This window comes from Macrotis lagotis, chromosome 1 (genome assembly GCF_037893015.1).
Source record: "Macrotis lagotis isolate mMagLag1 chromosome 1, bilby.v1.9.chrom.fasta, whole genome shotgun sequence".
Classification (NCBI taxonomy): Eukaryota; Metazoa; Chordata; class Mammalia; order Peramelemorphia; family Peramelidae; genus Macrotis; species Macrotis lagotis.
This window is the reverse complement of record NC_133658.1, coordinates 725,529,529-725,545,031: the sequence shown is the minus strand read 5'-3', so window position 1 is coordinate 725,545,031 and position 15,503 is coordinate 725,529,529. Positions and strand designations below refer to the sequence as shown.

The following is a 15,503-nucleotide window of genomic DNA, read 5'->3' as shown; positions in this document are numbered from 1 at the left end:
GAAGCCTCTAGGCAGCAACTTTGTTGTTAATTTAGTTGCTTGTCTATAGGAGAAATTTTAAAGAAAAGGGTAGAAAGACAAGTGTGGTAAAATTGCTATGATTGATCACCCAAACCTTTAACGGTAGCTAAATGAAAATTAACATTGATTTGAATTTCAATCAGACACTTTTCATAATCTCGTGGAAAAAACTAATAGGTAATGAAATGACTAAAAGCCAAGGGTAAGAGAAAAAGAAAAGAGAAAAAAAAAACACCGACCACCCAGAAAGTGAACAGTTAAATTCTGAATCATTGAATAAGATACATTTCTATCACAATCAGGTATACCTCAGAGGACCTCATTTAGTGACTGACAAATGTGTGACAAGGACAATGTCCTGAGAATGCTTTACAGTTGGCTCACTGAGAAATTTGTCTTCACTTTAAAAAAGCACTTATTCCCTCCTCTTCCTTCCCCAGCCGATTAAAAAAAATTCTGCCTATGTTTCAAGGTAAAGTATATTTTTAGGTAACGATCTCTGTGAGGAAATGAGGAAGCAAAAGCTTTTCGGAGTAGGTCTGGGTATCCAGGCACCGAGGCAGGTTCTCTTTCTGGCCTGCCTCCATCCTCTTCAGAGGAGAGGAAGCAGGTTTCTGCCCGAGATCTAGTTCTGCACTTTAGGAAAGTTAGTCTTTCTCTCACTTTCCCGAGTGGACTCACAGACAGGCATCCCTGGGCTCACAAACGGGAGAGATTTCCCTGACTAGCCCCTGGCAGCGGCTGCGTCTTTCTGGAGCAGGGCAGCGGGCTTCGGGCCAGCAGGTGCTCTGTCTCCCCGGGTGCTCTGCCCCTGCGGAAGGTGCAGGATCCCCCCCGGCCCGGGGGCTCCTCAGCGGGGGCTCCCTCCGCCCCCTCCCCCGTCCAGAGCTCTCCCCGAGTCCCGGGCTACGGGAGGAGGCGGGGGCTGCCAGGTGATCATTGACAGACTCGCCCCCCGGGGGGCAGAGGTGGGCGCGCGCGAGGGGCGCGGGCGGGGCGGGGCGGGAGGCAGAGATAAAGGGGCCGGGCCGCAGCGCGGGGCGCACCGGCAGGCAGCATGAGCCCCCGCGGCCGGGCCGGGGCCGCCCCGCAGCCCCTGCCGCCGGCCCTGCTGGGCCTGCTCTGCCTCCTGGCCGGGCGCGGCTCGCGCGCGGACCCCGGGGACGGCGCGCGGACTTGGCTGCGCTTCGCCGGCGCCCCGACGCCCGAGGCCGCGGGCTTCCTCCACGACACGTTCCCCGACGGCTTCCACTGGGCGGTGGGCAGCGCTGCCTACCAGACGGAGGGCGGCTGGAGCCAGCACGGCAAGGGCGCCTCCATCTGGGACACCTTCACCCACCGCCCCGCGGCGCCCCCGGGGGACCCCCGGGCCGGCTCCCCACTGCCCCCCACGGGGGACGTGGCCGGGGACAGCTACAACAACCTCTTGCGCGACACGGAGGGGCTGCGCCGTCTCGGGGTCACCCACTACCGCTTCTCCGTCTCGTGGGCGCGCGTGCTGCCCGGGGGTGCGGGGGCCCCCAACCCCGAGGGGCTGCGCTACTACCGGCGCCTGCTGGAGCGGCTCCGCCGGCTGGGCGTGCAGCCCGTGGTCACCCTCTACCACTGGGACCTGCCCCAGCGCCTGCAGGACCTCTACGGGGGCTGGGCCAACCGCACCGTGGCCCACCTCTTCGGGGACTATGCCCGGCTCTGCTTCCGACACTTTGGGGACCGGGTCAAGCACTGGATCACCATCGACAACCCCTACGTGGTGGCCTGGCACGGCTACGCCACCGGCAAGCTTGCCCCTGGCGTGCGGGGCAGCCGGCGCCTGGGCTACCAGGTGGCCCACAACCTGCTCCTGGTGAGTCCCGGGGCAGGGACGGGGCTGGGGAAGGGGCAGAGCAGCGGGAAAGTGGGGGCAGGTCAGCCGCTCCCAAGGGGAAACTGAGGCCCAAAGAGGGGAGACTGGTCCACGGTCACCCGAAGAAAGCAGTTGGAAAAAGGGGCTTGACATAGAAGCAGTGTCCCAGATGTTCCCATCCGAAAGGAAAGGAGCACAAAAAGTTGTGTTGGCACCAGAGCTGGGCACCTGAGGAACAACATTATGCAGAGACTTATGAGAAAGACCTTCGGGCATCAGATTCAACTTGGTCCTTTTGTAAATGAGAAAAATGTAGGTCACAGAGCTAGTAAGAATAAGGGCTGGGACTTAAATCCCAAGTATCTAATTCCGTTGCTGGGGGTCTGCCTTTCTAGGGCACTAAACCAAGTGTAGCAACCCATACTTTACAAAACTGGTACTAAATTGGAACAGAGAAGGGAAGTAGTCAATTGAGATGGGTAAGAAGAAATTCATAGGATCTTAGGATTTAAGCCCAAATAAACATAGTAGTAATAAAATAATTATAATAACAACTGACTTTTATATATACCTCATTTGGATGCCCTAGAGGGCATCTAACCCTGGTACCCAATAGCTCCTTTCCTGAAAAAGAGCATCTTTGGAATCACCCTGAATTTATGTAATGAGTAAGACCTAGAGGTTTAGGAGGGATTTGTTCAGTTTTTGTTTTGTTTGGAGTTGTTTGTTTTTTACTTCTTTAGTGATTGTAGAAGAAAGAGGAAGTCCAGAGACACAAGTTTTTCCGAAGTCATTCAGATAATCAATGTCCAGTCTTTTTGTAGTGGGTGCATATGGGGTGAATTAACTGTTGTCAAAAAGAATAGGATACATTGACCCTTCCAAGAAAAAAAATCACTCTAGCAACAATTCTTGTGTATATAGAAAATACATTAGTTTCAAAATGATATCTCTGGGTCAAATTGTATTTAAAAGTATCACCTGTGGTAGAGTAGCAGAACTACTTAAATTACCATTCCGAGTATCTTTTGGTTCAAAATCTCATAGACTATCTCAAAAATAGGGTCAAAATACACATTTTGTTTTTAATATACTATGATTGTTGATCTATACATATTTGTTTCTCTGCAGTATCTCCAGTTTTGAAATCTTCCACATTGAATGAAATAAATCATATTAACCCACTACCTGATAAAAATTACTAAGAGTAAGTTGAATACAATTTTTAGATAAAAATGGTAAAAAAGCAAAGAATACCCCTATGGAACAATGATTGGTAATAGGTTAAGCATCATATTCTATTCTTTTTTTTTTAGGTAACATTTAATCTTTTGGGTAGTAGGTCTATGTTGAAAGGTTTCAGCTCACTGAAATCATATTATTTAAATGTCTACAGTTTCTGCAAATATTGTTCTCTTTTACAAAAATACTTCATTTGCATTTTACATAATTGAAGTTGTTTAGTTTCAATGTAAAGGTTATGCTAAAAACTTCTTGCTTGAATTACTTTAAATATCTACATATTTTGACTACATTCTAGATCAAAAACATGAATAAAAACTTTTTTTACCCCAAATTAGGACTAAAAGTGAATAGACTCAAAGATCTAACACTAGGATGTCACAAAGTTGAACTAATAGTATTTATAAATTACTTTATAAAGTGATATTAAGGTTTCAAATAATGGCAAAAGCTGCTCCTTAAAATTTGTTCCTCACAGATGACATTATCACTTTAGAGAAATTATTTGAATACTTTTTTTGGTCTCTCCATGGATCATTTCAACCAGAGAAGGATGTGGGGACTATCTACTTATGTTTCTGCTTTCCATTGAAGAAAAACAAAACAAAACTCCCTCAAAAACCCAAACCCAATATAACAGCTTAATGAAGACTACTTTTGATGAGATGTAATTGAGTAATATTATAATTAAGTTATCAAATTTAGATCAAAACTAAAAATAGATACCATCATAAGTCTTAAGGACATAAGCAGTCTATGGACCACTCGGAATACTAAGCTTTGAAGAACCACAGCTCTAGATAAGTATCTCAATCTTATTTTTTTATGTGTACAGAAATAGTATTGTCGTCATTGAAATAATGCCTATTCCATATATAAAATAAAGAATTTTGTTTGCATCATATGCATAATTATACATTCCACATTTACAGTCATCAAAAAATACTGAGTTCTTATATGCACTAGTCAAAGCTACCCCTCTCCCCTTTTATTAACCTCCCTACTGCTTATATTTGTGAAACCTTCACACAGAAAAAAACCAACTACAGAATAACAACATTAAAATAGTGGACTTTGTAACTAAAGGAAATTAGTAACAGATGACTGCTTATTTTTGCTGATGTTGCAAATAGAATGGTAATTGCTATAAAATATTAACAATTTGAGTAGAGTTTGAAATTTGTGCAGTTTTTAAAAAGAGAACAAATTAGCTGGCATATAACAAATATCTGTAATAGTCTAATTATGTAATCTTTTTCTAGGAGGATTTCCTTTGACAAAATTTAAATGTAAACAAAAATTTACTTTTATGTCACAGACAATAATTACAAATGACAATGTAAATTATATCTCTGTAAGAATCAATGATGGAGGGATGGCTAGATGGTAAAGTGGAGAGACCACTGGCCCTCTAGTCAGGAGGACCTGAGTTCAAAATCTGCCTCAGACACTAGCTGTGTGACCTTGGGCAAATCACTTAACCCCATTGCCTTTCAAAAAAAAAGAATCAATGATAAAATAATAGATCTGAAGAAGAAGGTGGAGTCTTATTTTTTCCATACATCTTTCAGGTATGGGGAAGGATATATATATATATATATATATATATATATGTATTTCATGTTCGAGTATTGCATGCATATTCTCTGATAAATATCAAAAGGAGAATTGTTTTTAATTCAATCAAAAGCACAAATTCCTAAGAATACTGAACAATTAAAGGCAACATGGAAAGAAAAAACAATTTTTTTCTGGCTATTTTGAATTATTTAGTCTTAGATTAGAGAGGTCATAGGTGATATTGGATGGTGAGCCGGCCTTGAATCCAAGAAGTCCTTGGGTTCAAGTCCTGCTACTGATCTATTCTGGTAACAATCTTCAGAGTCTTAAGTGACAGAAAAGGTATTGACCTGGATTGGTAGAAGAAATTTCTTCACCAGGAGTCCTCTATAGCAATAAAATCATGGTATTAGTCCCTATCTTTTAATATTGGATGAATTCATTTTTACACCCTTAGCATATAGAATTATGTTAAACTTAGTTGTGAGCCTACCCTATTCAGATTACTGATATGTTTTATTTAAAACATTCAATGTAGGCTCAAACTAATATTTTGATGATGAATTTTTAAAAAATTAAACTTATTAATTAGTTTTCATTATTTGCTTAATGATTTATTTCATAAATAAATTCATCTTCTTGAAATAAATTGGTTGACTTTTAAATATTCCTGTGTGTCTCTTAAAATTTTACTATCTTCTTATCCCTCTCAAAGTATGGCTCTTAATTAACCTTTTGTAACCTTTTGTTTCTTTCATTGTATTTGTATTCTCACTGCCTCCCACATAGCATATGCTTAATAAATTCTTTTTGATCAATGATCAATCCAGTGACATTCAGGTCTGACTAGAAAAACATTCAATTGAAACCTGTTTGTAAGTAGAAGTAGGATTACTCATGATCACCATAAACGAAAAGCATTTATATCCTATTTGGAGAGTTTCATTAGGTGATATTCAAATAAAGTCTTGATCTTAGACTTTTGAGAAATAAATATTATTAAATAGACATGGCCCATAGGTTCTAGAATAAATGTTCTCAAACGTGTTTGTGTCATGGACTCCTTTGGCAGTCTGGGGAAGCCTATAGACCATTTGTCAGAATAATGTTTTTAAATATATAAAATAAATACATAGAATTACAAAGGAAACCAATTACATTAAAATACAGTCACCAAAATATTAAAATCAAATATATAATAGAGTAACATACTTTATCAATTCATTAAATAATAAAGACATATTTAAAATATAGCCAAGTTGTTTTGGGGAGGGAGAGGGGAGAGGAGAAAAAGTTGATGTTCGAATTTCAAAACTTTCAAAAATGAATGTTAAAAATTTTCTTTGTATGTAATTGAAAAAATAAAATTATTAAATAAAAAAAATTAATTGAATTTAAAATAAAATATAAGCAAGAGGATCCAGTACCTATAGTATTTCAGGAGTAGTGAAGAGGATAAATGATATTTTGATAGAGTTGCAACATCTATAATGTGATATGAAAATTTGATTTCTATTGATGACAGTGTTCATAAGTACTACAATATTACTGTGGTTTGTTACATAAATATACACACATATATATGTAAATATACATATATGGAGAGAGAGAGAGAGAGAGAGAGAGAGAGAGAGAGAGAGAGAGAGAGAGAGAGAGAGTCTCTATTTGTAATGGAAGAAAATGTTAGATTTCAGACAGAAATTAGTGAAATAAAGATGTATTTTTTTTGCCCAACCATAGATCCACTGCATTCTTTTCCAGAACTCCCAAGGAGTCTGTGGATCTCAGGTTAAGAACCCTTGGTCTAGAAGCTTAGATCATATTTCTACATAACCATATATTAGACTGTGGCACAGCTAATAGAATAATTGCAACTCTATGTGACTGTGAAACAATTTGTATTGATTGTTAAAATAACTAGAGAAGATAGATTTGAGTTGCAATCTGTTTATTTTGCAAATGGGAGACATTTAATCTTCACTACAGTAATCATTTTACCAATTGCAATTTGTTTCTTGCTTCAATCACTCTACACTATTGATTGCTTTTAGTTTATGAGTTTTGTTTTATTTTTTAATTAGTTTTATTCAATTTGACTTTGGATTTGGAGTTTTAATTTCCATGTGCCACCATCCAAATGGGTTTCATATTAAGACATTCCTCTGATTTATATGTTATCCTCTATTTTCATAACAGCTAGAGTGATGATTTTGTCAACAGGCAACTTGAAGTTAGGAATATCTGGATTCAAGTCTTCCCTGTGATATTTTAGTAAACTTAAAGGTCATTTTTAGTGAGTATCTCAGGAAACTTTATAAAAACATTGCAAAATTGTAGATTGGTTATAAGAATTTCTGTCTCCAAGAGTTCCCCACACTGATGAAAATAACAGGTATGGAAAGCAAAACCAAACCAAAACAAAATAAAAGCTTATTTTATTATGGTTTGGCAAATTACTTTAATCTTCAATATTCGAAGATTTGTGGGCTATGTGAGTGTGACCTCCCCTCCCCACACCCCGCCACCTATTTTTAATACTGTACAATCTCTAAGTTGCTCATTATAAATAGTACGAAGCCCAACATAGGATTCTACAGAACTTGATTTTATCATTTTAATTTCAAAATCGAATTTTCTTGGCTTAATCTAAATTATATTACCATCTTTGAAAATCTATTCCTTAGGGGCGGCTAGTTGGCACAGTGGATAAAGCACTGGTCCTGGAGTCAGGAGTACCTGGGTTCAAATCTGGTCTCAGACACTTAATAATTACCTAGCTGTGTGGCCTTGGGCAAGCCACTTAACCCCATTTGCCTTGCAAAAAAAAAAAAAAAACTAAAAAAACCCCACTATTTCTTCAACATGATGATCCCTGGATTGGTAGGTCTGACTAGGAAATTTGAATTTCTAATAATGGAAATTCTTAGATAATTCAGTACAATCGATAGCTATTAAGGAAGCTTGATTTTGATAACTCATGGCATTCAATTAATAACTCCTAAGTGCCACCAACTAGAGTTGGAATAATTAATTTGCATAGCTTGGGCCTTGCTGGAAAATTGTCTTTCCTTCTACTAGAAACCTTCACAGTAGCAACTTGTAACAAAGTAAATATTGACATATCATGATGAATGGCATTTCTTGGCACTAAAATTGTGTTCATTTATAAAAAGCAACACTGAAAAGGTCTTTTATTTTATTATTATTTCATTTTTCCTCTTTATTTCATGGATTCTATTGCTAATTCTACCATAGTCTCTGCATTTACTATCAGGAACAATCTAAGTATGGAATTTGCCTGTTTTCTTTTTTCCTTAACAACTTTTCAGAAACTACCCACAATATCTTCCATAATATTCCATGGTAAACCATGGGGGACTACCCAGACTGATGGGCTGTAGTATTGTGGAATCTCATTTAATTGACTTGTTTTGCTTTTCGAATTCCATTGTAATATGTCTACTTATCTTTTAAAGAGTTTTTCAAAATGAAATATATTAGCTAAATTCTATAGCAGTGACTTTATCTCATTTAATGGAAATGATAACTTTTCTTTCAATGAGTAAATTTTATTTTTAAGTCACAAAAACTAAGGGAAAGGCAAAAATATATCTTTGGGAAGAATAAAAAGGAAACAAATAGGAACTACTTGAATATATGTTGATATTGAGATACTCTGAGATTCCTCAGGACATTTCAAATTATTCTTTCATTGTGTTACAGCATAAAATGACTGCTAGAAGTATTCAGTACATAAAACCTTTGCATCTTTTTTCCAAAACATACTAATCAAATCTAGTGGACAAATAAAGAACTTTTTTTGACTACAAATTGCAACATACCCCCTTTTCCCCCTGAATTTTAGAATATTCACCTAGATGAAGTTTGCAAGGCAACAGAATTAGTAATTTCAAATTATTTCTCCTTTCTCACCCTAAATTCTAACTCTTTCACAGGAATATAACTTTTTTGAGGTCAAAGGGATCTATTCTGGGAGCTCATCCCAGTTCCCCTGGCACTGGTGAAGCAGGTTCTCAGAGCTCAGTTTATCTCTCTCAGGGCTGTAGGGGGTGGCCCCAAGGAGCAAAGAGGTTCTTCTAAAGTTATCAGTTCAAGCCTCTATACAGTATAATCCTATAAGCATCATTTGCCAGTATATATCTCCAGAATTGTATTTTCTTGATGGCATTGATAAACAATTAGCATGAATTAATTTTTACAAAGGCATAATGATGATGATGAGGAGGATGAAGAGGAGGAGATTTGTCCTTTCTTCTTGAATAAGACCATGACATCAAGGAGGTGGTTCCAGACAAGCACATGAATTAGATTTGGGTGAGGGGCTGTGCTAAATCACTAGCCTCACTTTCTGCTCCAGAGCCATCTATATCTAGTAGCCAGAAATGAATTGGGATGACTGGATGTGAGACAATCAGAGTTAAGTGACTTTCCCAAGATCATACAACTAGTAAGCATCAAATGTCCATCTCTTGACTCCAAGGCCAGTACTCTATGCACTGTATCACCTTTACAAAAGATTATTTAGTAAGAAAGTCTAAAAAGAGCAGAAATACACCCTGACCCCAAACTAAGCCCCACATTTACTCTTTACCATCTTGGTCCCTAGGAAACCAGAAAAAGTAAGTTCAAATTTAAAGTAATTACTGCCATTTGTCTCAATTTCTGATTAGCACAGGTTCTCTCTTGCATATAGGATTCTATGTCTGAGCAACTTGGTAGGTTCATTTATAATAGGAATCCTTAAGGATGAATTAGTTCTTAGTTGCAGCAGCTCCAGCAGAGTCTGTCATAGACTCATTGTTGGACTTCTGGAGTCACCTGAGAACTTTCAAAGATGAGAGTGTCTCAGCCAGATTCATTTCAGCTCAATAATCATTCACCTAAGGGCAGGAAAGAACACAAAGAGGCAGAAGAAGTAGAGGTGTCAGGTGTTCATGCCACAGGATGGTTTAGGAGAGGAAATTTCTGCTGCTATCTCTTTCCCTACCTAGAGGTTTACAACTATCCTTTACTTGATCACCACGAGGAAAGAGAAAAATTGGATTCCTCCATTGTAAAGTTTTTATGCATATGCAGTTCCCTCTCAGTAGTCAATTCAAAGACTTTAAAACAGTAACTAGACAGGAAATAGTCACAGGATACCTGTTGCCCCCTCATTCATGTGTCATTACGCATTCCTGGAAGCAAGATCCTAAAGCATTTGTGTGGGTTGGCAGCAGAGTACACTGCACATGTTCAAGCACTGGTTCCTACTGGTCATTCCACTGTTTGTATCCTGAGCTACCATATAGCAAGTGCTTTTTAATAAATATTTGTTGAATTTAGAGTAATGGAATGTTTGGGTTAATAAAGACCAGATGGAACTTGTTCCACACTTAGCACAATACCTCATGCGCTTAATGTTTATTGAGTTAGTTGAATTTTTAAAATCTTAACCCCGTTGGATTTGACAAGACAAAAATACTTGAAATAGTCTGGATGAATATCAATAAAAATAGATTCAATAGTGGTATTTTCAAGAGTTTATAATACAGACCATTTAGATCAAGTGATGAAAAAATTCAGAAATTAGATCACAAATTTAGCACTGAGCATTACATTATAGTGATGGGGAATTTTAGCTATCCAGACATCTTCTGGAGGACTCTTTATGTCAAAAGCAGAGCAATTAATTTGACTTAGTGATCATCTTTAAAAAGGTGGGACAAGTGATGTTATTATTTTTGTACCAATTTTTATTGACAAGGAGTAACTAGTGATAGAATGAAGACTCCATCATAAAGTTGAGTATAGTCTGAGGTACACCCTAGATTTTAGAAGAGCAGATTTCAAAGGATAAAGATGGAGAGGCAGGTTTCATTGATCAAATAATCTGTAAAGGAAGTTGGCTAAAGAAAGTTGTGAAACAGAAGAATGACATTCTGAATATACATGTAGAAATTGATGCTGCTACAGAGCAGCCAACTAAGATTTTTAGCAAGCCAAATATACATGAAAAAAGCAAGAAATTCAGATCAAATTTAAAAGAACAGCATGGTTCAGTAATGTTAATGTCTAGAACGAAATAAGGCTAGCAACAAATGTCAATGACATTAAAATGGTCTTGTTTTCTTATGATAGAGGCAAGAGGAAGATGAAGTTCAGACACAAAACTATCATTTTGCTTCTTTTTTCCCCCTAAGGAGAATGAGCTATCTTTTGACTAGGAAGGATAGCTAAAAAAAAATTAACATGGTTAATACTGAAAGTAATTGATATAAGAACTCTTCCTGCCTTCAAGTAATTTTAAGTAACCAGACACAAAGGAACTATTTCTTAGAATACTGAAAGAACATACAGGTATGATACTGAATTGCCTTTTGAGATCTTTGAAAGGTCTTGGGGAATAGAAGAGGTGCTGGATAGCTAAAGAAGGGTTAGGGTTACTATTTCTATTTTCATTAAAAAAGTGGATTGAATCATCAAATTGGACTTTTGAGCTTGACTTCTATACTTGGAAAAATTGTATAACATATGATAATGGACACACTGAAAAAAAAATTTGTTTTAGGTTTTTGCAAGGCAAATGGGGTTAAGTGGCTTGCCCAAGGCCACACAGCTAGGTAATTATTAAGTGTCTGAGGCCAGATTTGAACTCAGGCACTCCTGACTCCAAGGCCGGTGCTCTATCCACCTGTGCCACCTAGCCGCCCCTTGCCACCTAGCCACCCCTGCCACCTAGCCGCCCTGAAAATTTTCAAGTGAAGCAGTGATTATAAAAACCTAGTGTGCCTTTTGCCAGAAATAGGTGGTGACAGACTAACCTTATTTCCTGATTTTATAGAAGTGATAGATTGTAGAAATTCTGTAGATAAGGAGAATAATCTTTGGACTGGAAAGGATAGAATAACTATGGCTAATAGGGAGCTGATAGCCAAGATAAGTGAGGGAATAGCAAGAGAAAAAGATAGCATTTAGTTGCCTTTAGCACTTGACTGTATCCTCAGATGTTGAAAAAATGGGCAGGTGTATTTACCAAACTACTCTTTATCTTTGAAACATTGAAGACAAGAGAGGTACCATGGGAACAGAGAAGGCCAAAGATGAAACTTTCAAAAAAGAAAGAATGGAATTCTCTATAGATTAAATGAACTTGACTTGGATTATGGGTAGTTCTAGAACTCATTTTTAAATGGAACATCAAGAGAAGGAAACAGGGGATGGCTAGGTGGCATAGTGGATAAAGCACCGGCCTTGGAGTCAGGAGTACCTGGGTTCAAATCCTATCTCAGACACTTAATAATTACCTAGCTGTGTGGCCTTGGGCAAGCCACTTAACCCCATTTGCCTTGCAAAAACCTAAAACAAAAGAAGGAAACAGAAGTTATAATGATTTCTAAACTGGAATATCTAATATAGTGTTAGATTAGATGAATGTCATAGACATAGTTTAACTAGATTTAGCAAATCATTTGACATATATACTTGTGTGATTATTAACAAGATGAAGATGTGTGGGTTGCAAGATAGTACAGTTAGGGCGATTTGAAGTGAGTAAATGAGATTTCTAAGGGCAAATATATGGGACAGTTGGTGGAAGGGTGATAGGAAAATTGGCACTGTTGGTGGAGCAGTGAATTAGTCTAGCCAGCCATTCTGAAAGGCAATTTGGAACTATGTTAAAAAATTCATTAAATTTTGACCTAGTCATACAATTATTAAGCCTATACCCCAAAGAGATTAAAAAAAAAGAGAGAAAATCAACTGAGAAGGTATCAACTATCTCCTTCAACTGCTGATGGATCACCACACAGAGAAGAGACAAGTTAGCATTGTTTGTAGTAGCATTATCTTGAGGGAAAGATAAAAAGACAACATGTGCCAGAAGTCAACTCATCATCACCTTGACCACTTTTTCTCCTCAGACCATTGGAGACAGCCCAGGCCCTTGAACCCAAGAGCCTTAGGAATAGCAAATTTTGAGCCTGCTGACCTCAGCTATTATTTTAGGAAGCAATTCCTGTGGAGATGCACCTAGGTAACTGCTCCTGTGATGCTACAGTCAAAACCATTGAAGAACTAGAAAATAAAGATCTTGCCACCAAATGCCATGACACTATTGAGTAGTTTTATATTAGTGGAAATGACATTAAATAAAAGGCACTAACATATACTTTGTCACTGCACCCTGAGAACTATGGGTCTTTTACATCTGAACTTTAGCTAATGTGTATTATTTCCCCCATTAGAATCTGAGTTCCTTGGGTACAAGGGCTGTCATATGTTTCTGTGATATAGAAAAATAATATATTCATATTATGTTTTGTATCCCTATTGCTTAGCACAGTGCTTTGCACATAAGAAACAATACATTCTTCATTCACTTATATATAAAATATTTATAACATCTTTTTATTAGTTAAGGACTGAAAACTAAAGAGTTGCTTATTAATTGGAAAGTTGAACAAATTATATACATGAATTTAATGGAATATTATTATTTCTGTAAGAATTTAAGAAAGGGAACTTTTCAGAGAAACTTTGGAAGACTTATATGAACTGATAGAGTGAAGTAAGCAGAATCTCAGGGGGAAAAGTATTCATTAATAAAATTATAAAGAAAAATAATTTTGAGAGACTTAAGAATTCTAATCAATGTAATCAACCACAAAACCAGAGAATCAATAATGAAGCATGCTATCCATCACCTGACAGAGAGGTGATGAACTCAAGATGCATAGAGACTTAGATTTTCAACTGCAACCAGTGCATATTATTGCACATGTGAGTTAGTCTAAGGAATTAGTTTTCTTGATTGTGACTACTTATAACTAAAAATTTTAGTTTTCATTGGGGAGGGGGGAAACTACCAAATAAACTCCTAACTAAATAGGGTTATTATTTAAGAAAAGAGGGTAATTGAAGAATTTTTTTAAATGCACAGAAGAAAATAGAAAGAAACAGAGAAGCAGGATATCTTTGGAAGTTTCATGTTGAATTTAGATATTTAAAAGGGAAAGCAAGCTGCATGTAATATAGATATATATATATATATATATATATATGTATATAGTTTCATATGCAATTCTCTTTTTTATTATAATTTGAACATAGAAATACTAATTTTATGTGATTTTTTAAGGTTTAGAATAAAAATAAAAATTTAAAAAGATGTTGCCAAAGATGACAGTGTACATTAGGGGGTTCTTAATCTGGGATTGGGATCTATGTACTTGGAAGGGAAAAAAAATCACATCTTTACTCTTACTAACTTCTAACTGAAATTTAACATCTTTCTTCATTTATTTAAAATACTATTCTGAGAAGGAATCCAGAGATTTCAGCTACAAAGGTTAAGAGCCCTTGGTGCAGAATGACAAAAATAAAACAAAATAAAAAACCTGGCCAGGGGTAGACACTTGCGGGTCAACACCCACAGTAATAGGAACTGGGGAGTCTAAAGAATGAAAGAAGTCATGGGATTTGCTATTTAGAAGTCACTAGTGACCTCAGAGAGAAAACATTTTAATAAAGAGGTTATCATTGAAGCCCAATTGCATTTATATAATTTTTTTTTTAGGTTTTTGCAAGGCAGATGGGGTTAAGTGGCTTGCCCAAGGCCACACAGCTAGGTAATTATAATTATTAAGTGTCTGAGACTGGATTTGAACCCAGGTACTCCTGACTCCAAGGCCGGTGCTTTATCCACTATGCCACCTAGTCACGCCTTACATAATGGTTTATCTCTCCTGCTAGATTCGGATTTTTGAGGCTAAGTATTAAATATCATTTATCTTACAAGCACATATAGATGCTTTATGAATGCTGTTGAATAAAAGAACTCAATTTCTCTAGATTTATCCAAACTGAAATGGACAATCATTTCCTAGATATCAGATACTTAATGGAACCACTGCTTAGAAGTTCACAGTAATATGCACATACAACTCAAAGTTTATATAAAATTTGATGATGGTGAGTCAGGAATATCATATTAACATATTTAAACAAAAGCACTTTTTGTAACATATAATTAGAACCATGTAATAATAAAATTTTTGTTAGGCTGTTGAAGAGGAAATGTCATAAATTGAATAAAACATTGAACTTAGAGGAGATCAGAGTTTGAGTATGAGTGCTATTTTCTCTGTGATGTTAAATAACACCCTTTTCAGATGCAACCTCTTCCCCACTATTATACCCTTATGAGAGAAGGAAATATAACCTGTCCCCTATGGTTTATTAATTGTCTGATGTGTTATAGACACTAAATTAAGCATCAGCAGACATAGCAGATATATGCTTAACATCTAAGACTGGGTTCAGTCTAGTTCCTATTATGATTCTAATCAATTTAGGTCTCTTACCCATTCTACAAGAGGGAAAATTCCCAAGCCTCTCCTCATATACATAAATATAGCTATGGTTCTAGTTACACAGAAAGGATACAAAAGTGGAATCACACAAACATGTAATAATAAAAGAGAACACAGAACTAATATGAAATGTTGTCATAATCCTAAACCATAGACCAGGATTTAGGTACTCTCATCAGACAGCACTGTAATGCTTCTATTTGTTTTGACTCAATAAAAACACTTCTAGCATTCTAATAATCATTACTATCAGGAGACCTTGGTGCTGCCTTTTTATACATCATCATGATTATTTATGATGCTTCAATGTGAAATTACTGGCAGCTGCCCCATAAACTAGGGACCTCTGTTTCCCAGTGCCTATGAATTTGCTTTGTCACATTGAAAGTTTCTATGTTTATGTATGTTAAGATATGGTCTTAATGTGTGTAACACAAAACTCTTTACCACCATGTGAC

General features: G+C 37.2%; 1 protein-coding gene across 1 annotated transcript in view; it reads left to right on the top strand.

Annotated features, from left to right (window-relative positions):
* The first annotated feature begins 1,078 nt into the window (after positions 1–1,078).
* The window catches only part of KL (klotho), a 67,483-nt gene continuing 53,058 nt past the window's right edge, over positions 1,079–15,503 (top strand). The window contains exon 1 of the mRNA XM_074216058.1: positions 1,079–1,867. Within this exon, the coding sequence (XP_074072159.1) occupies positions 1,079–1,867 (789 nt within the window). The remainder of the gene's footprint in view (positions 1,868–15,503) is intronic.